The sequence below is a fragment of the Haliotis cracherodii genome, unplaced genomic scaffold, assembly GCF_022045235.1.
Source record: "Haliotis cracherodii isolate W230 unplaced genomic scaffold, xgHalCrac1.p SCAF_20, whole genome shotgun sequence".
NCBI lineage: Eukaryota > Metazoa > Mollusca > Gastropoda > Lepetellida > Haliotidae > Haliotis > Haliotis cracherodii.
Window position 1 is genome coordinate 13,500,718 of NW_027266276.1, and position 24,578 is coordinate 13,525,295.

The 24,578-nt window shown below is 40.3% G+C and overlaps 1 protein-coding gene across 1 annotated transcript; it reads left to right on the plus strand.

Moving 5' to 3' along the window:
- Window positions 1-21,735: 21,735 nt before the first annotated feature.
- On the plus strand, window positions 21,736-23,791 carry LOC139470150 (uncharacterized). Its single transcript, XM_071252449.1, has 2 exons — window positions 21,736-21,908; window positions 22,760-23,791. The coding sequence occupies exons 1-2, from the start codon at window positions 21,769-21,771 to the stop codon at window positions 23,415-23,417; spliced, it is 798 nt and encodes a 265-aa protein (XP_071108550.1). The 5' UTR covers window positions 21,736-21,768; the 3' UTR covers window positions 23,418-23,791.
- The last annotated feature ends 787 nt before the right edge of the window (window positions 23,792-24,578 follow it).

Here is a 24,578-nt window from a genome sequence, read left to right on the forward strand (position 1 = left end):
CTTTAAATTTTAATGATGTAAATCACGTATCTGTCACTTTTAATGTAGAATACGTTAGTCACTCAACCAGTTCCACTATAATTTTCCCAAAAGATCAATGATTAAAAACAGTTATCAAATTTTAATTACCATATCTTTAGAAATACTTAATCTTAACATTGAAACTACCATCTTGATGTATTATTCTGTATTGAATGACATGAGATATATGTTCCTATACCGCCGCTGTTGTCTTAATTTGCGAGAATTAAACATTTGGTTTGCATCCAACCATGCGCGTGTCAAATTATACAGCGTCAAGCTTTCAGAGCGCCAACTATGTTTTCCAAAGTAGAAATTAAAAAATATCTTCGTTCTCTCTGTTTTTAACAATATTAAAACAAGTACTATAAGATATAATACGGAAATATATTACATATTATTTACGCATCCGGCTGCTCACAATACAATGCTAGTAAACAATATTTGTGTCCCAGGGACTGAATACCAATTAGACCAAGCCAGCTCTACAGACACTGACTCTCTCAAAGACAGCAAGGTACATTTATAACAGTGCGAAAATCATCATATTTTTCTTCAAGTTTTATCAAAATCAAATATATTCTTCTACTTTAAGTTTCACATTCCAAAGCCAGTAAACGCTACATAGTTTACAAGACGCCTATCATAATACGTAACGCATGGAGATGCAAGCTGTCGAAACCAGTCAAACGAGCTGGCAGATGCTAATCAGCTAGCGCTATAGAAATTCTAGACCCAGCTGACCAGATTCAGACACAGCTGACCAGCCAACAAACAATTAACTAAGTAAGTCAGCACATCAAAACTTGCATAATTTGAACAACATGTGAGAAGCCATTGTGATCAATTGAAATTCTAGACCTGGCTGACCAGTTTCAAACACAGCCGACCCGGCAATAAACAATTAACTAAGCAAGTCAGCACATCAAAACTTGCATAATGTGACCACCATGTGGGAAACCATTGTTATCAATCCCAAACTGGACAGATGGGTAGTGACATGCTTTCAAACGTGGACTGGAGGTCTCGGGTATAAATGCAGGGGTATCTTGGCATAGAGTCATTCCTGCATTTCGCCTGAAAACCTCTGTCTGTTTTTGAAGGTAAGTTACTTTTACTCATTACTTTGCCATTTTGGTTAAACGTGCTCTAACTTTGTTACTCTGCTGGTTCAATGAACTTATGTTACAGTTAATCAGAAAGTATTGTTCAAAATCTACGATTTGGCTGCTATATGTTAATTTCATACAGTTCATCTAGAAATCAAATACTATACTGAATGATAGGGAATAATAGAGCGTCCCGGATAAAATACGAGCGTTAGTATTCTAGTCGTTTAAATATCAATCTAACATATTACGCCATTTTAGTTATGGAAGTCGTGGATGCTTATTAAACAATATGTTCAACGTGTATAACGTTTCTGTATCAAGTGACTTGTAGGTCAACATGTTCTATTATCTGCATTTATATTTCTGGTCATGTTATTCGTCTCACTGTTTGTATTTTCACGGGAAACATTTCTTGTTTCAATATAATGAGTAGCATAGCATCGGCAGCTAAATGTATGTATTTAAAGATAACCAGTCTGTGACCGTATATGTCTAGAACACAATACACGAAAAGTAACACTGTTTCCGTAGCTAAATACGCACAGATTCGGCAATGTCTGTTAACTATTTGTCACATAAGTGCATCCGCACTATCGTGAAGCGCCGGTTGATTTTGTGTTTTATGTCGTAGAATAGTCTATAAAGATAAAGGCAATTCAGCGGCAGTCTAGTAGATAAGAGTTACAATACAAATTCCAGCATTTCTTATATAAACTGTTTCTCATGTTTTAATTTATTTACTTATAATTGGTAAACGTCAGAAGTTTTTGATTAGTGTTAAAGTGTTTAATCATCATTATCTTGAAGTAAGTGTCGGCAGTTACCTCGTTAGGGTTAAGGCTACGGTTCAACGCACGCTTGGCCGCCAGCCATTGTTCAAGGGGTGCACGTACCGTGACGCCCGGCTTAAGCCCCAGGTATCTGTGCCGCGGTTACCCTGGTTACAACTATGTAATCATTGTTATATCTCCAACAAGGCACCAGAAAATATTTTACTATGCTGTAATGATGTAACTCATTATCATTCTTAATTATTGATTTCTATATGTTAATGCTGTACTATTTAATTGCTTATTATGATGTCTAAACTATTAAATATAATACTGAGATGTTTTGAATATATGTTGTTGCATTGTGACGTCATAATAAAGATTCCTGCATTTCGCCTGAAAACCTCTCTGTCTGTTTTTGAAGGCGTGGAGATCCCGGAGTTAATTCCCCGTAACAATTCTAGGTATAAACGGTCCCCTAAAAAGGACGGTTTCACATTATACAGTTAATTGAAAACTGTAATCTCAAACATATCTAATGCTACTTCAACACTTTTTCGTATACTTAGCAGTTAAATATTCTATAAAATTGAAATGAATCCTTTATTAGTTTACAGTGACGATTCGTGCAGGCTATATAATGCAGGCACGGCCCATTATGTATCATTCAATCTTTATCATTCTCACTTTCTTATAAAGGCATAATGATTGATAATCTCTTCTGTTGCAGTGTGAAATGTTCATTTATTGTGAGTAAGGCTAATCCCTTTCTCCAGACATTAATTGACCACTCACCAACAACTGACAAGGGATTACTCCTCGTTAAGGCAGTGCTAAGTGATACAGTATACTGCAGGGTAACTAGATTAATTAACTAATTAAGGGTTAAATGAGATTGTTTACTTAGAGTGTGATGTAATCCGTTTGATGTCGAATTACAAAGAGTGAATCTTCAGAAAGGGTAAGCTTACCCAACACTACCGGTAGCACCTGGCATTCACAAATAGTGTTGTTCTAATACATCAAGCTATAATACTGACCGTGCTCCGCGACTGCATCACGAGGTATGTATTTATGTATATGTGTCTATGGATGTATGTATATGTGCGATGTATGTTTAGTATGAGTACGCGCCTCCGTGTGGCTGAAAAGTAGCTTCACGTATGTATGTGTCCGTGAGCTACATTTTTTATTCTGTTTCAACTGAATAGTTATAATTTATAATTGATACATTTTATAGTGTCCCGTAGGTCATATTTGGCCGGATGTTATATTTTACTGTTTTGTATATATCTTATCAAGAGGTGAATATAACATGTGACACTTTAATAAACAATACTCTTGTTGATGCCCTCTGAGAAAAGTAACTATGACGAAGACGGCATAAAGATGTTTTACAGTACGACCAAAGAACTGCGAGTCAACGGAACTGCAGATGGCGAAGAAGCTGGACAGTACAGCAGCTTTCCCTAAGGCAAGACATGTTCGTTGACCACCATCCAAAAACCCATTCCTGACATGAAGAAGGATATTTCATGGGTCAATACCGAGTATGGAGTCCCGTGGTGTGGTGTGGTGTGGTGTGGTGTGGTGTGGTGTGGTGTGGTTTGTGTAACGTAATATATGTGGGTGGGTTAGTGTGATGTGTATTTTGTCTCGAAAGCCAAAATGGTTGGTTGTTTAAATAGTGACACTTTAATAAACTATTCTTCTTCTTCTTTTTGTTCATTGTCAAGATGCCGTGTATTAATTCTCAGACTGCTGACATGTGTTATCATTTTTTATCTTCAAATGCCACGATGTGCCCACTGATACCGTCAATATGTTGATTGCCTGATTGTTAAGAACTATCAGTTGCGATAGGTTATATGATTGCTTTGTATAACATCGGCATGCTGTTCACTTTCATTGGGACTGGATGCTTTGCACAATAACCAGAGTATCTCACTGTTAATTATTTTTTTATCATTTGCATTTACATAAGTAAAGAACATATCAATTTAATCTGAATACGTCAATGTGTCAATTTCTTGTTCTAAAAAGTACAGGTATAAGTATTCATATTCGACTTTTTATCATTTGTATTTGTAAGAATTTTTTACATTACATTAATGGTCGTAGTTTGTTGACTTTGGTAAGGATATTAGGCTGAGCCCCAAGAAATGTTTTGAACATTTGATTGCATTTTAAGCAATTTTGTGCCGTTTGGACAATATTCATACCAACAAATGTAACAGTGGCAAAAGTCAATTAAACAAAGATGGCGGATGTAAAATTTCGGAGTTAAATCAGTACTTTTAAAAAATCGGGAAAAGTTTCTGCGCACCCGGCCACCTGGGTTCCAGCCACTAATGCCTACGTCCACTTTTGTCTACAGTTACTATTACCTACAAAAAAATAAAGCAGTGTGGAATAATGCCTACACAATGAAAACAACATACTCATGCTAGGAATGAACTCTTTGAAATCATCAAATATCTGCTGGTGCATACTATAAGAACTAATGCAATGATGCAGAAATGATGCACTGATAGCGGCTTGCCCTCATTTCGCCTACAATAATTCAAATGCTGAATTGCCTCACCCCTATTATATGAATGGGCATTGTCCATCTCAGGCTGTTAAGTTGAGAGAGGTCTCATACGAGAATACACGAACAATCCAGCAATTCAGCCCCATGTTCAACGTGACGCAGCCCTGCCACTTCTCCCACTTGACCAGGTACAGAATGCATGGGTTGAGGTGATGGAGCAAGGACCTGATGATCAACAGGTTGGTGATTTTATCGACTCTGTCACCAGCACATGGGTAGATGACGACGCTAGATTCCCCTGCCATATTTGGAACCAGCACGTCAACACCGGTTCCCGATCCAACAACCATCTGGAAGGGTTCCACTGTGGAATGAAAAAGAGAATGCCCCGATCTCACCCTAACATCTATCAGTTCTTGAAGGAGATCAAGAAGATTGAAAAGGCAGACAGACGCTCCGGGAAACAAATTGATCTTGGAGGATCATGCAGACCCCGAGCTCGTGTTGACAGACAAAGAGACGAAAGAATTGAAAGACTAAAGACACAGCTTCTTAGTGGAAGAAAAACTGTAATGCAATTTCTTGATGCCGTTGGATATGTACTAAAGCTACAGTAATCATGAGTCATTATTATTGTTACTGCATAATGTAAATATCAGCTATTAAGTAATGGAGAAACCATGACACCGAAGGAATGGTTTGTCCAACTTATAAACCGCTATCCATTAATCTATGTCATTTTTTGGAGCTTATATTTACGCGGTATACGGGTCGCAAATAAGCGAGAGAGAATGTCTGACGATGACGATATTTTCCTTACTCAAAAGTAAGTTAATTGATGACAATTCTGCAGAAAAGGATGAGGATGACTTATGTTTCCGTTTTGGTGACCCTTTGGCAGATGATGAAGTTGCTAAAAAACTGCGGAACAAAATTTCGGAGCGAACGAGAATTAAAAACAATTGCTCCCCAGGTTTTACAAATGCAATTGTAAAACCTGAGGAGCAATTGTAAAACCTGCTGAGTGGTCTTACTACAAAAGAAAGGTCGTCTTGGAGATGGTTACAACACCATGATAGGTTTATAAACAATGTATGAAGCTTCAAGATTGTCTTGTCTGTTTAACTGTAACGGAATTTCTTGATGCCGTCGGATATGTACTAAAGCTACAGTAATCATGAGTCATTATTATTATTACTGCATAATGTAAATATCAGCTATTAAACATTGTATGAAGCTTCAAGATTGTCTTGTCTGTTTAACCTTCTTTTGGGTCTGTTCATTATTTTAGAGGTAAAACAACACTTGACTTATGTGCAGTCAGCTGTAAATTTGTTTTCATAAGGGTGTAGGCGAAATGAGGTGTAGGCCCTGATTGCAGGTGTCGCTGAAAATCACTGGTGCATGACTTTGTTTATTGTAGACCGTAGGCATTAGTGGATGTAGGCATTAGTGGACGCCGCCGCCACCTGGGACCAATACTGCCACAAACGTGCAATGTCCCTTTTCCCATGTTGAAGCATATTGAGAAAAGCATACCTTTGTACTTATCTTTTGTAAAACATAAAACATTAATACAACATATATCCCCGTGTTATGGGTTTTCGGACGCTGAATAAACATTCAAAGTTTTTTCACATGAACAACTGTAAAACATCGCATTCACTTATTAAAGACAACTTTATCATAAAAAAGTCATTATTGGAGTATTAACAATTTCTGTGTGACGCGTGTTACAAATCAAATCGCGGCCTCCCCGTACAAACGAATCCAAGCTCAGCACAAATCGATATCAACACTGTCAATACAGAAGTCACCGCCAATCACCCCCGACAGCTTATCCTCTCTGTGCATTTGACCATAAAGTCTACTCACATACCAAGCACCGCGCCAGGAAAAGTACCAGACGCCTCAAACGCTTACCCGTCAATATAATTGCAAGGAGATATGTACTCCCGCTAACAGTGTGGAGTACTAATTAAACATTCCAGTAATGTAACCCGCAACTATAACAATTTTTTGTAACTTGCTAATACTATTTTGCACATACAAAACAATTATAGAACAATACATAGCAATTATCCTCCTTTACCAACATATACAAATAAACACAGTGCTCAACTTAAAACACTTCAATTTGCACATATATAATAATTATCTACAAATACATAATAATTATCTCCCTTTACCAATATATACAAAGAAAACAAATTTGGATGCACCATATATACAAATTTGTATATTTTTGTATATGTCGTATATACAAACTTGTATATTTTTGTATATATCATCATTCCAATCTTGTATATGCTTTGGAAATATCATCATTCCAAAGCATATACAAGCTTGTATAGATGGATTTTTTAGCAGTGTATAGTAATGGTTTTGAAGTCCATGCACAGGGCATGACATGACCAGACGATTGATAGAAACGGGTAGTTCTACCACCCGTCAACGTGGTTTGTTGGGCAAAGGAAACCCTGTTCCTGGCTCAAGTGCCTTCAACCACCAGAATCCAGTCCTCCGCCGACACAGGGGCGCAACCCATGGCAAACGGGTTGCCCAATTTGGTCGCCTCTTACAACAAGCAATAGATTACAGAGGACATATTCTTGTCTACCCCGGGTCTTCAAGAGTGTGATTTGGGTGACACATTGATACAACCGAAGCTTAAGTTAAACGTGTTGGCCAAATTAACTAAGCAGTGATTCAAAAGAGTAACAATGATCAATAATACACATAAATGAATGTTTTACCCTGGGTCCTTATTGAAATACCTGAAATATTCTACAGTTAGTCTCTCTTTAAAGGAAACAAATTTATGTTCTTACCAGGTTTGTTTTCTTCCAGCAAATCCAGTCTTCGGTACTCAGTGAATTCTTGGGTTTACCAGACGGAACAGTGTTTGTTGCGGTGCAAAGCTTGCAAACCAGCCCCTTGGAATGGAATCTTATATGACTGCAAGCAGCAAGCTGCAAACATTTAGTGTAGCACTCTAAAATTCCACATGGTTTTATTTCAACGAGAGAAGTGTCAAGATCACATTGCTGTTCACGTGCATATTTGCTAAATGTAGTCATATCCGTGATCACATCGATATCTATCCTGTACATTGAGACCAACGGCAAGGTAAAACAAAACCAAAACACTTGCGGTGTCATGTTTAACAGTTTGAACTGTTTGATACCAACACTGTCAGTAGTTGAATGCAAAACAGTCAAGTTACTCCTGCTTAGACTTCTCGTGAATACACCTCTGTGTATTGAATGCACAAATTACGACTATTGTCACGTGGTTTATAAGCTTCTGATTTGACAAGTGAACCTTTATGTCCGTGCAGTCGATACAACAGCAGGGGTGATTTAAAACATCATCATCAACGTTATCAGCATTTATGAATGCACGTAGTGTATTGACGTCACGTACACTGCTTCATACCCCTAGACAGTTCCCTATTCAGTGGAAATGGATTCTGCCATTGGTTGCGGAGCGCCTACTCACCGCGTTCACTTACGTGTTATTGAGAAGTAGGAATCAATAATTCACAATGATGCCAAATGTGAATTGGATGCTATTACGTTTAATTACAAATTTAAAGCCATTTGCGTGCAATTGAGAGAGTGTATGGTGTTATCTACGCATTACGAAAGAACGTACGTGAAGACTCTATCCCCATATTATAACTAAGAAGTCAAGTAGTACATATAAATGTCGGTTATTATAACGATTAAGCACATTAGCGGAATTAAACAGAAGAGACAATCAACCATAACACATATGGTGAAAGTGAAGTATTTAAAATTATATATGCCTCATCAGACAGCAATAATTGGGAGTTGAACGACCTAATTTATTAGTGTTTAAAAGATATCAATATATGAAATATTAATTCTAAATAGGTTTCTCCTTTGTCTTAAACATACATCCTAAGTTAAATGTGCAGCTAAATGTGCTTAGCACCTGTGTTCTACCTTGCTTGTACTAGTCCGGACTGATGCCGATTTATAGTGCTAGCTCATCACTGAGACACCATGCCGCAGTTTAACATGAATAGCCCTCTCAGACACAGTATAGTGACTCCGAGCCGACCAGTCCTTGTTTTAGCCCCTTAATGCCGAGCGCCAGACAGGGTAACAACAAGTACAATCTTTTAACGTATTTTTGTATGACGCGGCCGGGGATCGAACTCCAGACCTTCCGCTCTCCGGGCGGACGCTCTACCACAAGACCACGGAGGCGGTCCCCCCAAGATATAGTGTTACACTGCGTTAAGAGAGAGCTTTCTTGAGAATAACATGTTTGTTTTTGCTTAAACATGATTTAAGAGCGTTGCGATGTACGCTGGTTTTAGCACTATACCAAAAGCAATATCATAGGTAAAATCTTTGCACATAACACGTAGCATTTTAATTCTGGAAACCCACTTGTCCAGAAACTCTCCGTGCTTTGGCCAGTCTCGGTCAAAGAAATTTACAAAATTCAACATGTTGTTTTCATGTGAATATACTAAGGGAAAAAAATAAAAGTCTGAAATCTACAGTCTGAAGCACTGGCCCCCTTCATATACTAGAACTTATATTTGACATAACAGCAGCAAAGGTAATTACCCATGTTTCTGTGTGACCTGCTTAAAACATCAACGATATTTTAAAATAATCACATCATATTTTGTTGGTGTTTCAACAATATATTTTTGTTAGTGAGTGAGTTAAAAGTTAACGTCGTATCGGCATTAGTTCATCCATACAGCGACATGTAACTTTTTAATTATACCTTTGGGAATTGAGGTGTGGCTTTAGCTCTTCTTTCCAGTCTTTCTGTTCTTCTTTTAATGGCCATCTTCCCGAGGCAAGAGCGTTAACTGACTATAAAAGTCCAGTTTCCACCCTTGCCGAACTGGGCTGGTATTATGGAGTTACATTTGGGCTGGACTAACGAGTCTATGCATAGTCCAATCAAAATCGCGCATCGAAATCGAAATCCGGTTCGTAAACTGTCGTGCGGATTTCGGTCGATTGCCGGATTTGTATAGCATGTGCAACGCCAACTCGTTGTCAGGAGATATTTTCCAAATCTTATCATGTTTTTAATCAAGGTGCTCACGTGATTTGATCCTTTTCGCGTTGTAAGACCCGTTTTATCACAATATAGATCTTTATTATTGATCAGATCGTACTGACTGGGCGCCACCATTTTGTGTGAAGCAAACGCATGTGATACGAGAGGTGGAATCTGATTGGTCCATAGGAGAGGCTTAGAAGGGACATAACTGGTAATAGCCACTGGTGGCGCTACGATCGAGCCCAGTAATTCCAGCCAAGTTCGGGTGGACTTTTGAAGTAAGTTAACTCTCTTGCCTCGGGAAGATGTTTAATGGCTGGCTTAGCATTGCCTTCAGGTAGTCAACCCAATCGTTGCACTGTGTGAAGTCTTTACACTGCGCTGATAATATAATAACCTTTAAACTATGGAAAGGGTTTTGTCAATCTCATGAATATCAAATCTTAGTTCTCGCTACCGCTAAACAAAGATCTGAGGACATCCCATAACGGGTCACGTCAGACCGACCTTGCTCGAACTTTGACCGACCAATGAAATGACTGACAAGAAGTCCCCATTGGCCAATCAGAAGGCAGCTTTCTCGTGCGTTACGGCACTAATTCTAAATTGGCGACGTTGCTTCGAAACATATTTTGACAAATTCTAATGGCTAATAGATGGTCTAGATGGTATGGATTAAGTCGTTAAGAACGTAACTATCGTTCGGAATACCCCGCGTTGAAGTTTTCGAGGTTGCAAGATTAGAAATCACATTCCGACTGTCACTTTCATGATCTGGTAAGCGACGCACTCATTGGTCGGATGAAAGGTCGTTCTGACGTGACCCATAATGGGATGTCCTCAGATCTTTGTTTAGCGGTAGCGAGAACTAAAATCTGATTTTAATGAGATTGGGGTTTTGTCGCTTTATTTGCATGAGATAGTATGCACATTCTAGTTACACATGTGTTAACATGTACAGCAATATATCAATATCTTTTTGTCACATGTTGGTTTGTTGTTTTAACGCCGCACTTAGCAATATTCCAGCTATAGATCGGCGGTCTGTAAGTAATCGAGTCTGGACCAGACAATCCTTTGATTGACAACATGAGCATCGATCAACGCAATTGGGATCGATGACATGCATCAACCAAGTCAGCGAGTCAATTTACGTCAAGTACAGCCGCCTTTTACGGCCATCATGTGTTGCTGAAGACCTATTCTAACACGGATCTTCACACTTATCTGAACAATATATCCTTTTCTGTGTTGGTGATATTTGTTAGTGGACAGTTTAATGAGTTTCCATGTCTACTGAATCAGATTTTCCGGATGGCACTTGAAATGATGGGTCAAAGCAGAAAACAACAACCAAGGTCCTACCTTTGGTATTGCCACATGGTGTGTCTACATTTCAAGAAATCTGTTGTATCGCAAACATATTGAACTCTTCTTGGTATTCTTACCAGATTGCACGTTTCGTCAGTGTTGAAATCAGCTGAACTTGTATGCGGAGTGGCATTGGATGTCTAAATCTTTTTGTAGATAATTGCCATGGCAGGTAAGTCGTCGACTTTTATCACAGCAAGAGCTACACGACATTACACTTCTCCCTGTATGATTCAGCTTCATTATCCAGTGTATTGTATCCACATTCTATCATGACATATACCCTGAACCAATTCCGAATCATTGCTGCGCTTTCAATCAAGTTAAACTGACACAACCTTTAAACAAACATACCATACTAATGAGTGAGTAACAACAAACGATAAATCTACTTGCCTGCTGTGTCAAAAAGGTCAAATCAACATTTAACTGCACACAATTTAACATTTAAGCAAAATTCATATCATAATGTATCTTAAAAGGTCCATCAATACGTAATAGTGATCGTGTGCCACTGTTAATGGTTAATGAAAAAAGACACAGGATCACATCTGATATACCTCATTTATCAGCCGTGGACACGAAGGCGCTGCGATTCGCTGTGCAGTTGCGTCCCTTGGGCACGCCAGAAACCTTTGATTGCTGGTTCGAATCCCGGTTCGCCCCCATTATGTTTCTAGGTTTTTCAGCACAATACCCGTGATCGTGTGTTTCTCCGAAGTGGTAAACGTCTGAAACCTGCGTCACTTCGGGCTTTCCTCCCACATTAAGCTGACACGCCGCGATATAACTGGAATACTGTTCAAAGCGGTGTTAAACCCAACTCACTCACTCATTTATCAGCCAACAACAATACATTGAATCATAGATATTCATATTCATGGGTATTTGACATTTCTTCACAAAACAGATTACAACTACATCTTTCTGTCATGTGTGTAGAGCATTGGCAAAATCAGATCAGGAATCATTGAAATATAAGTGTTACGGGAGAAAAGTTACCTTCTGGTGAAACGGGTCAGCCAAAGCTTTGCTTCTAAAACGGATTGGCATCGCAGCATAAATCTTTCCTGTGATTCGGACTTGCTGTAACTAGGCCTTTTTTGACATCAGTACACTGTTATACCCGAGATAAACATACAACTATATAACGCAGTATATATGTACATATATCAATTAGGCAACATCTAATGTTCAGGTAACATTGCTCCACACTGAACACACACTATGCTTATATCATTAACCCAACAAAATGTGAACAAGCAAAGCAAAATGTGAACAAGCAACGAACCTGGTGATGCTTATTGCAAAGATCATTCGCCAACACTTCCGGGACACTGAAAAGACTTGATGTGAACATGATGTTACATGCATCCTGTTCTTGGTTATTATAAAATAGCTTCCAGTTGTGACATGATGTTTTGTCTCTGTGCGTCGAGATCTTTGTCCCAAATGACGTTCTTTTCTCCAAAACATAAAAGCTCGTGAACTTGTTCAGGAACGTTTTGTCACACACTGAACTAAATACGGCTTGAATCGAGTTCTTTTCAACAACTCGCTTAGCTTTCTTGGCCAATTTCTTTGCAGATTCTAAAACAAACAGCAAGTTAAAAAAGGTGAAGACATCACTTCATAGACATCCAATTCAATAGACGCATCTATGATAGTGAGTCAGTTGGGTTTAACGCCGCTTTTAACAGAATTCCAGTCATATCACGGCGTGTCAGCTTAATGTGGAAGGAAAGCCCGAAGTGATGGAGGTCTCAGACGTTTACCACTTCAGTGAAACCCACGATCACGGGTATGGTGATGACAAATCTAGAAAAATAATCGGAGGGAACCGGGATTCGAACCTACAATCATAGGTTTCTGGCTTGCCCAAGGGACGCAACTCTGCACAGCGAATCGCGGCGCCTAAGACGACTGGGCCACCCGTGCCCCCGCATTTATGATAATAGCTAAACATCTTAAATACATGAATATTGAATAGAATATTATTGATCCTATTTTCTGATTAAGGTAATTAGAGTCTCAAAAGGTAACACTTACTTGCGACTGGTTTTCTTTTCCGCTTGGGGCTGGCCACAGGAGTGATCCTCTCCTTTGTGCTCTCCTCATCTACAAAGAGCACAGATACAATGAGGTGGATATTATTTTCAAAATTCAGCTTATTGTGAATACATATAGGTCAAATAAACATGCGAACAGAAAGAGCCACGTTGCTCAGAAATGGAGGGGGATTTATTTCATCACTCTAACAGGTTCACTCCCAATGGTCAGACATCCTATTTGTCAGACAGACCAGTCAAGTGTGATCAGTGTAACTGTCTGGTCTTACCTACTAATTACTGAGCAGCTCCGACCTGTGGGCAGAGTAAGCTACTCCAACTCGTTATGGGATACAGATTAAGTAGATTTCTCAAGATTAATAAAAACATTTTAACAGTCGAGTTTGTTTTGCATTATTTTAACTTAAATACAATGTTAGGTACACATTGTATAGATTAAACTTCTCCATAATCTGAGTATAATATCACATGTACTATAGGTACTGTGCTATCTCACTTTGAGGAATTGTGTATATACACAATATTCTGCAATAATGTAATGAAATATATCAAGTAAATACTTAAAAATGTGTGATATCACACATGTTTAGTGTATATTTGGAACATAGTGTCTTTCTAATAACATACTGAAACTCATTGAGAACGCACCAGAGGTGGAAAAGTGAAAATGCTAAACCAAATTTATATGGCGTTAATTACAATCACATTCAGACGACTTAGGAAAGACAACTATTTTAATGTAGAGGAAATGGAACACACAAGGTGTCCAAAGACAAAGTCAGCACCGGTTATGACCGCATCTGGTTGCAATGCAAGCCACACAACGCCTTCTCATGGACACTATCAGTCTTGATAACAGCTTGTGGTATCCTACGCCACTCACGATGCAGGACAAGTGCGAACTCTCTAACGTTGGCAATTTGATGTCGACGTGCAATGCGCTGTCCCAAGTAGTCCGCATAGTGCTCGATGGGCAATAATGCAGGCCGTGGCGTGACAGGTAGGTTATTCTGTATCAGGAAGTCCATAGAAGCACGTGCTGTATGTGCTCTGGCGTTGTCCTGTATGCAGCTCTTCGTGTTGACGGAAACAGGGGACAACGTAAAATTACGTCTTGAAATGGCGTCCCTTTAGTAAACTGCATTCACGCTTCTTATGCATACATGGAGCTGTGCTCTGTGCCGAAAACAGATACCGCCCCAAACCATCACACTTCCGCCGCCCCATCGATCCGTGTGCACAACGCAATCATCGTGATGACGTTCACCACGGTGACGCCATACCCGTAAAACTCCGTCAGCGTTCCTGAGGTGAAATCTGGACTTGTCAGAGAAGAGAATACAACGCCAACGTTGAAGTAACCATTGTCTCTGCCTCAGCGACCATTGTATACGTGCATTTCAGTGCTTAGGATCCGAATCCGGTCACGTAAGGACGACGGGCACGTAAACCAGCGGCGCGAAGTCGCAGGCGTACACTATCGGCGCTGGTAACTCCTCATCGACCTACGATGGTAGTTGCTGTTTTGGACGCCGGCAGAGTTCGATCCTGTAAGGCCCTCACAATCTGTCGGTCTTACCTGGCTGTTGTCACATGCAGTTTCCCTTGGCGTGGTCGGTCTCTGGTACGTCCCGTCCTCTGTAATCGCTGGCTCTTGTCTTGTGATGGTACTGTGGTGACATTCAAAACTTGCTGATATGGCCCTTGAATTCATGCGAACTTTAATCATGGCAATGGCACGTTCCCGTTCCTCTAGTGTCAATCTCGGCATTGCGTCCTCAGTGTCATTCCGTGGCTACAGCGATTATGCGGGTAGTCTTTGAATGCCATCCCTTTATACCCCATTTCTGCAAGCAAAAGTAATGACATATAACATTTTTCGTGCTTTGCACGTGTAAAAACGTGTTTTTGAGTTTTGTTCTCTGTTGCGTTTTGGTGACGGATCACAATGGCTATCAAACCTGACAACAGTTTTGGAGCGTCCTTAACTCCTAACCATAGGGTATTTGCGTTGTTCTGTTCTAACTATCATTATATTTTCATGGATTCACGTTGGTGTGTTTTCAAAGCGGGTCAGTGTATAATATTATATCTTATGTAAAATGATAACATAAGTGCTGAAAGTGAAATATGTTCCACATAAAAGTTGAATACATTTATCCTGTAAATAATTCAAAATATGTGATTTCTGATGAATACTTCCAAATGTGTGATTTCTGGTATGATAAAAACTGCATGATAACCTATCATGTAAATTCCGCAAAATATGTGTTTTCTGGTCTGTATTTAACGCAATGTTTATCTTGGCAAAGAAACTTTCTTCTCCACATGACACACAACACAAGTATTCAACAGTAATATATGTGCCTACAAACAGAAAAAGTTATTTGTATATAAATATCCAGTGTCACACATAAAACACAAGGATGGAACAAACATTTAATATTTATGAAATTACACTAATATAAGAAATAAGACTGCAAACCTACAGTTTTGCGAGTCACCCCATTATGATCGTGCTTTCATTAGTATTTTGTCTTGATTAATATAAAGACATATTAAAAATATTTCGGAAATAGTATTTAGTGGCCTCAGCAAAGCTTTCACAAGTTTTATGGTAGACATGTGGAGGACATTTCCAACTTTGACGCATTAGTGACAAGAATGATAATCTATGCAGTTCCCTATTTTGACTTGTACCATATGTTCCCGTGTTTTTTTTCAGGTGAACAATTGACTTGCCTTTGTATGTGTTTGCGAACACCTGGTACCATCCCTATTTGATAGTGATTCATAAACACATCCTCATGACATAGTCGGAATCGTACAATCGACACTGCTGTAGGCAGATATGATTTTATGATTATGGAACGGATTTTGATCTAGTCTAGTTTATGTCTGGTACGCATAGATGCATACTTCGTGATTCAGAGAAGACTTTTACGTGAAAGCCACGACCTTTTTATGAGTCAGTAATCGCAATATGTGCCAAAATAACTACAAACTCAAAACAACATATACTCAAAGAAAAAAGTTAAGCACACCCCTATTTCATAACCATGACAAATGGCAAACAATCATGGCATTGGATGACTGACCACAGGAGCTGGGCTATACCAATGTCATCGGATAGAACAAACATTTGACATCAAATGAAGAAGATATTGGTGAGTTGTGATTGAAATTTACGGACAAAAATATCATGGTAACACAGGTACTGTTTTTCACCATAGACAATACTTAAAAATGTATGGAGCTGCAGGATTAAGTAAACGTGTTACGTTTGATGTTTCATGTGAAAATGTTCCTTAAAGCCTCTACTTGACATGACACGTGAAACAGATCAGTAGCGGGTATAACGGCCTCGTGCCCGGATGACGCATTCCACCCTACGTCTCAAGCCTCCAGTCATACGTTGGATCTGTTGATGGGTCAACAACAACCACTCCGGATGCAATTGACGTAAAGTTAGTACAGGAGGATCACGTGCCTGTATGCACAGCCCCAAAATATCCCAAACATGTTCAAGGGGATTCATATCTGGGCTCATTGCTGGCCAGGGTCGTTATTGCATTGGCCCTCATGTAATCCACGCCTGCATGCGAACGATGAGGCCTGGCATTGTCATCCATGTACTGAGGTCGAGTAGCAAGAGGGTGGTTGTAAAAATGAGGAACGACGACTGGCCTCAAAACGTCCAGGATGAACTGAGCCCCTGTTAAGTTGCCTCTTATGGTGACCAAATCCAGCCTGCAATCATGAGAGATACACCCCTTAACCATTACCGAGCCCCCGCCGTATGCAACAGTCGGTTTAATGTTCCCGGGGGTTTAGGCCGTGTTCCGGTGCCTCCAAACTCTCGTTCATCCATCAGTGACGTGGAGCAGAAAGCGACTTTCGTCTGACCAATGGATCCTCTCCAAGTTCTCAGATTCCAGTTCTGTCGCGCAATACACCATGCTAAACGAGCAGATTTGGGGTGAACACTCAACAAGGGAAGCTTTATGATTCTTCTAGCCCTCAGTCCTGCTGCTTTCAGCCGGTTCCTGACTGTTCTGGTGCTGAAACGACGATTGGGCAACCACAGCTGTTTCAGACGAGTACTTGTTAAAAAGGGTTCTCCGCGTTTGATCATGAGACGAAGAAGGTTCCTGTCTTCGCGATGTGTCGTCACAGGAGGTCTTCCGGATCTGGGACGGTCCTGTACATCACCGGTCTGAGCCTGTTTCTCGACTAAACGGCTTACGACAGTGTGATGATACCCCAAATTCCGACCAATGGCATTGTTATTTGCCATGTTATTTGCCATGTTGTGGTGTTTGATAATCGAGATAGGCATGATGTCAAAATCGTAAGAGTGTAGCACCAATAGTCATTCTGTGTTGATGTAACTGAGTTTGACAGGAAATATAATGTGTCTCAAGGAAATAGTATATGGTCGTTTCCTAGCCCTTTAATGATTCGGTCCAAACATTTCTTTTGCAGTTGACTCAACGTAGATAAATGCTACTGAGGTTACAATGAAACTTGATAAAATCATTACACCATCAGAAAAACCAGTCCAGTTCAAGTATATGTAAAATGTCAATGTAAGAGGACAACCAGTCTCGATTATCTGCCGAAACAGATTCCATTGAGCGTTGAAAATTTTATGAATTGATCACAAAAAAATGAGGACACCTGTCTGATGACACCAGTGATGTCATCGAGCCTGACCACCCGATTCATAATGACATTAGTCACGTCCACCCACTGGCATAGGTTCCTTGGGATCAATTGTACCCGGAAGAACTGAGACCCATGAAGAATCGGTGCAGAAAACGTCTTCAGCAAACCATGCTTAAACCCATTGTAAAAGGCGACTATATTTGTCGTAAGAGGCGACTAACGGGATCGGGTGGTCAGGATTGCTGACTTGGTTCATACGAGGATCGATGCTCATGATATCAATCATGAGTCTGGTCCAAACTTGATTATTTATTTACAGACCACCGTCATTGAGCTGGAATATTTCTAAGGGCAGCGTAAAACAAGAAACAATCATACCAAAAGACGTTAAACATTGTTACATGTTGTTACCCTGCCCTGATAAAACAAGTGTGCGCACACACACACACACACACACACACACACACACACACACACACACACACTATCTCGCCTAACCTATTGTAACGATGATGACAATATTTTAAATTATTTTAATATTTCAAAATTTTATCGACATGATCCATATACAAACGCGAAGCATAGATTATTATCATAAACATAACAGACAAGCGTAATGTTTGCCATCAAGATCGAGCGCCTACCTTGTTTGAGTTCGGCACTGATAAGACGAGGAACCCATGTGTTCTGTTTACAAGGTTTGGCCTGGGGACAGATAAGCAACATACAGACACAATCAAGCCTGATCTTATATCAGTTATCACTGAAACGTGTGTCTTAGAATGTACTGCCTTACATGCACTGTTGTCAGGACGGAGACAATTGAACAACCTGGATCAAGGTGCGGCCATTTTGTCCCAGTTCAGAATGTGACCGCCTTGTCTATCTTGACTTATATGTATAGTCAACTAAAAACTGGACACAGTCTATGTGCTATCTTGCAGTCTCTGATTATCAACAGGATCAGTCCGACCAAACCCAGATCTACTGATTTACTGTATGTCACAACAGAGAAATCCCTGTGAGTATGACAGGTTTGTTTTGACACAATTAGTTTAACAGCATCATGTTTTATGCCAGTTTTACCAATATTTCAGCATCATTTTCATGGAGGATAGAATGAACGGGCGTCACACACTCCAGGCATGACGAAATTAAACTCTACTATACTGGTGACAGTAAGCTATCCCCTCCCTAATTTGACAGTACTTCTTCAGTGTCTCCGAAAACGCAATCTCATCGCGCTTCCTGTAGATACTAAACTCCGACCATTTTGATAAAGGGTAAGATAGGACACAGTTATGGTTTGTGGAAAGTTGTGATGTTTATGGTCAGATTAGAGGTGGTGGATTATCCGTTTATCGTCATTTTTTGTGACAGGGGGAAATTGTTCTTACCGACCGACATTTTCATTTTACATCAATTATTTTGCGTATTATACCTGGTCTTCTACAACCCATGCTTGTCGTAAGAGGCGTCTAACGGGATCGCGTGGTCAGGCTCGCTGACTTGGTTGATGCATGTCATCGTATCCCAATTTCGTAGATCTATGCTCATGATGTAAATCACTGAATTGTTTGGTCCCTGACTCAGTTATTTACATACCGCCGTCTTTTTGATGGAGTATTGCTGAGTGCGGCGTTAAACAAACAACAAAGGGTCTCCGCTTTAATTTCTATTTTTATTGATCTCATCGTGCAGGTCACTTCCTTTTATGTGCTTTTAGAACATATTTCAATTTATTTGAAGTATCCTTTGTAAAACAATACTAAAGGGCAAAAGAAAGTATACCGATAAAAAATTGTTATGAAATTGTAAGTTGTATGTTAAATTTGATTATTATGTCAATTTAACCATCACTGATTCCTGCAACCGTTAGTAAAAAGTAATCTGTGCTGGGTAATCTGTGTATACTCTTCAAAAAAAAGAAAGGCACAGGTAGATTTTTAGTAAATTTATTGTACCTGATAAAGTCGATATATTTGATTAATATCATAGATTCAAACATGAAATTGTGGAGCTCGATAGTCACATGTAGCCGTTGTACAAAGACATTGAAAACTGTTCATTGTCATGCCATATAAGGCCACAAGGTTGCGCTGAACTCAGTATCTCGTGTGACCGCTCCGGGCAGCAATCACGGCTCTGCATCTGCTCGGTACGGACTGGATAAGTGTACGAATCTGTGCCATTCTACTTGTAACGCATTGGCCAGTTGTATTAGTGTCTGCGGGGTGTTCTGACGTTGACATACACGTCGATCGAGTTCATCCCAGAGGTGTTCGATGGGTTGAGATCTCGACGACCAGGGCAAAACGTTCATGTTGGCATTATGAAGGTATTCTACCGTGACACGAGCTGTGTGCGGTGGAGCGTTGTCCTGTTGAAACAGCTCCCTCTGGCAGTCAATGATTGGAAGGAGGTGAGGTTGAAGAATTTGATTCATGTAGCGATTAACTGTCAAATCTCCCTGAACCACAACCAAGTCAGATCTCCTGGGGTAGGATATGGCCCCCCATGACACTACCGCCACCGAAATTGTCGAATTCACGTACACGATGTGGGACAAGACGCTCATTTCGACGACGATAAACACGTCGTCTTCCCTCTCGCCGATGAAAAAGAAGTCGTGATTCATCGCTAAACCACTCTCGTCTCCAGTTTCTCAAATTCCAAGGCTGTAAGGTATGGCACCAACGCAAGCGTCGCTGTCGATGGATCTGTTGCAAAACAGGGACGATAACTGGTCTTCTGGGTCGAATTCAAGCCTCGCGAAGATGGTCCCTGACAGTCTTGTCCGATATCCTCCTCAAACCAGCCTCAGTAGCTGTGGCATTGCGATGACGTAGGTGGAACAGTCGAATGTAGCGATCCCGTGCAGGGGTGGTAACTCTTGGTCGGTCGGTTCTCGGACGGTCTGCAGTGGAATTGAACTGTGTGTATCGGTCACAAAGGTGGCAAATGGTGCTGTGGTAGACGTTGAAGTGGCATGCAACACAAGACTGCGATTCCCTTGTTTGGATATTCCGATCGGCAGCTCTGAGTCTCGCCAATTTCGAACTTGAAAAATGTTGACAAATTATTGGCTTATGCTTGCCTTTTCATAGCCACTACAACGAGTTACGAATGCCATAACTTGCACGTGCATTTTGCTTTACTGTTTTCCTCAATGTTATTTCTTTACAAGTTTTGAAAACAATGCCGTTTAAGACATTACCAATAGAAAATGGCTGCGTTTTGACGCACGGTTTGTCGCATATCAGGCCACCAACATTTTCCAATAACATATATCCAATTTATATACCCATTTTTTGTGTAGTCAGGTTCAATGAACTACATACCACCTGTGCGTTCCTTTTTTAAAGAGTGTAATAATAAATTGGTTCAATGAAATGGATTTTCAGCCACAAGTTATTTAACTTTAAACATAAAATGTCTAAGGTACCCATCAGCAGTTGTGTAGTATGCGAAACTCCTTTTGTAATGTTTAAAAGTTTTAAATTAAATCATATTTTGTAAAATAAAACCATGTAAAAGTATTCTGACTAAACACCAGTACAGTTTACGTTTTTGCTATAATAACGCTAACTGAAGATATTTTCAATTTAAAATTAAATATATGATTAAATCAACTGAGAGGTACAGATCCCTTAATTTGTCCCTCAGTTTACATAATTTGGACTGTTGGGTGTGGCCACGTAACCTTCAACTATACACAACTGTACACTTAAAGTATTACGAAAACACCTCCCCACCTGTGTGCAAGTAGGAAAAGGCTGGGTACGTCTAGTTTGTAGTTTCGTAACACCATTCTTTTTTCTCTCTGGTCGAAGGTATAAATATTTACTTTTGTAGGTTATCAGAAATCAAAATATGAAATAAGTACAAAACAAAGGTTACTTCAAACTGTCTTTCAATTGTTTCAGAAACTTGATAAGAGTAGCTGTACCATATGCTCAACATATTCAGTAGTAAGTGTTTTTGCATAGCCCTAGTTGCGTCAGGTTCGAATGATCGTTGGTTTTTCCTCGCCTCGGGATTGTGACTTTCAGGCTGTTAGATCTACACAAATGGGAGTGATTTCACCAAAGTGGTAAACTATCTCATATTTTTCAACCATTAGACAAAACTTATTCCCTGGATTCCTTTCAGGAATCTCTGCCATGACGTGGAGGGTTGCCATCGTTACCTGTATTGCCGGACTGATCTCTTCAGCGGTAACAACACCAAAGAAGGGCATCGGCATCAGCATGAAGCACTACCACTGCAACGACACGCAGACACTGTCGGACATCAGCTGGTGGTACGTGTGGCATATTTTAGCTTTTCATTACCTGGTCTTAAATAGTATTACGCACTTCAAGTGCTACATTGGTGGTTAGAAGTAACTTTAAGGGCCGACCATTTGATATTTTCACGGACTGGGTGGTGTTGACTTGGGATTTTATATGGAACAATGCATTTTTCGTGCAGTTTCTTTTATCACAACAGTCTGAAACATGTCCATTTTACAAGAATTTTCTGCGACAGTTTGTATTTTTGTGGATAAAATCGCATGAGTGAGGTCATATTTCTCTGTGATTTGTGGGTAGAATAATATAGAGCCCGGAAATGTTTCCATTTGAAACCTCCGGCTGAGATTATATGTTTTCATAGAAGTGAGTTTTTCCGGAAATTTTATTTGGAACATACGGCGTTATTGGTAGCCTGGGGGCGTTACTGGTAGCCTGGGGGCGGTCTGGTAGCCTAGTAGTTAAAGCGTTCGCTCGTCACGCCGAAGACCCGGGTTCGAATCCCGACATGGGTACAATGTGTGCAGCCCATTTCTGGTGTCCCCCGCCGTGATATTGCTAGCATATTGCTAAAAGCGGCGTAAAACCATACTCACTCACTCACTCTGGTAGACTGGGGTTTCAAATGGTTAAATTGCAGGGCATTTCCGGTGGCCGGAGGTGTCAAATGTTAACATTTCAGGGCATTGAATACTCCATTCCTCCCGACAATCTGAAAACACATAATCTTTATCTCCTGAACAATCATCTAGATAGCAGTATTCCCGGATAACGAGATGCCAGAGCAACTGTAATAGCATTCCCAGCATTAGAACTGAAATCACTCACTCACCGACTCACTATCTTGACCTCTCCACACCAGGTACAGCTGGACTGCACAGCATGACAAGGTCCAGGTGATGGGATGCCCGGCCAGAGGGGAGTTTGTACCCATGGTCAGGGGAGTAGCTAATTTCGACCAACTTAATATACCGAGCTCCGCACACCACGTTCTCGGTTTCAACGAACCCAACGAGAGACACCCAGGCCACATGACGCCGAAAGAGGCTGCCTCCCACTGGCATCAAGTGGAGGCAGCGGGTGTGGGCAAATCAATCATCAGCCCCGCTCCAGCCCGATGTAACATTAACAACACCAACTGTCTTATGGAAAATCTTAAATGGCTGGACGAGTTTTTCAAGGAGTGCACTGGCTGTAAAGTCGACTCCGTTGCCGTTCACAGCTACACCTGTGGCGTCGACAATGACATGCGGTTCCTGGAGACGGTACACAACCGTTACAAGAAACAGGTCTGGTTGACGGAGTTTGCTTGCCCCCACACTACTTCTCTAACCCATGTTGAGAATTACATGAAAGGTATTATACCTAGATTAGAACGCGCTCCATTTGTGGCTCGCTATGCCTGGTTTGGGAACCGCATTCTCACAGACGACAGGTTCATCCGCAAAGTCAACGCATTGCTCGAGGACGACTTGTCGAAACTAACGGCTCTGGGAAGGCTGTATAATTCCCTACACTAAAATCCCCGAAGTCTACATGGTTGTGATGTGCTGTTACCGGCAGGCAAATGTTTTCTCTTCTTGCACTTATTCATTCGCTTATGAACTGTTGGCTATGACGCCCGGTATACAACTTACCAACCAACATTACCATTCAAGAAAGAAAGGTCCCCCCGTGTCTCTCCTTTGATGACATCAAATATCAATTTATTTTCTGACAATATACTTTATAGAACGATTGATGTTGAAGTAAATTCCAACAACACTGTTTCAAACTGCACAGCTGCTAATGCATTGGTACTTTAAATATAGGTCGTAAGAGGCGTCTCCAAGGATCGGATGGTCAGGAAATCATGACACAAATTCTCTCTCTCTCTCTCTCTCTCTCTCTCTCTCTCTCTCTCTCTCTCTCTCTCTCTCTCTCTCTCTCCTGGATACACTCGCTATATGTTAATATCATCAAGGTGCAGCTCATGAATATTGACGTAAGAACGCGTTTCCAAATAATCAAAGCAAAATGGTAAAACAATATTGATATGTCCTTCAAGATATCATACTAAAGTATGTTGTATTGAGTGGGTATGGTTTTACGCCGCTGTTAGCAACATTCAGGCAACATCACGGCGGGGGAATGGTGTGTTGTATTGAAATATTGTAATAAAATCCACAAAAAATATTTTAAGATGGTTCTGTAGTTTTTGTCCACTTTCCATTGCCCCTTTTGAACAGAAGATGCATGTTTCACTCTATTTATCTATTGTAGTGAGTGAGTATGGTTTCATGCCACTTTTAGCAATATAGCAGCAATATCACTGCGGGGGACATCAACAAAGGCCTTCACACATTGTACGTATGTCGGGAATCGAACCCGGGTCTTTGGCGTGACGAGTGAACGCTTTAACCACTGATCTACCCGACCGCCCCTATCCATTATAATTGCGATTCAACATATTCAGTGTAATCCTGTCAACGCTTATGAAGTCTTCTCAAAATTACTGTTCTGTCATTTAAGGCATATACGATTCTTAATATTTTCACTTCTGTTATCTATATGTAATATAATCTTCTCAGCACCAATGAAGTCTTCTTAGAAATACAGTTCTATCTGTTAAGGCATAAACGATTCTTAATAGTTCACTTCAATTATCTATGTTATGTTTAATTGTTTGTTATTGTTCATAA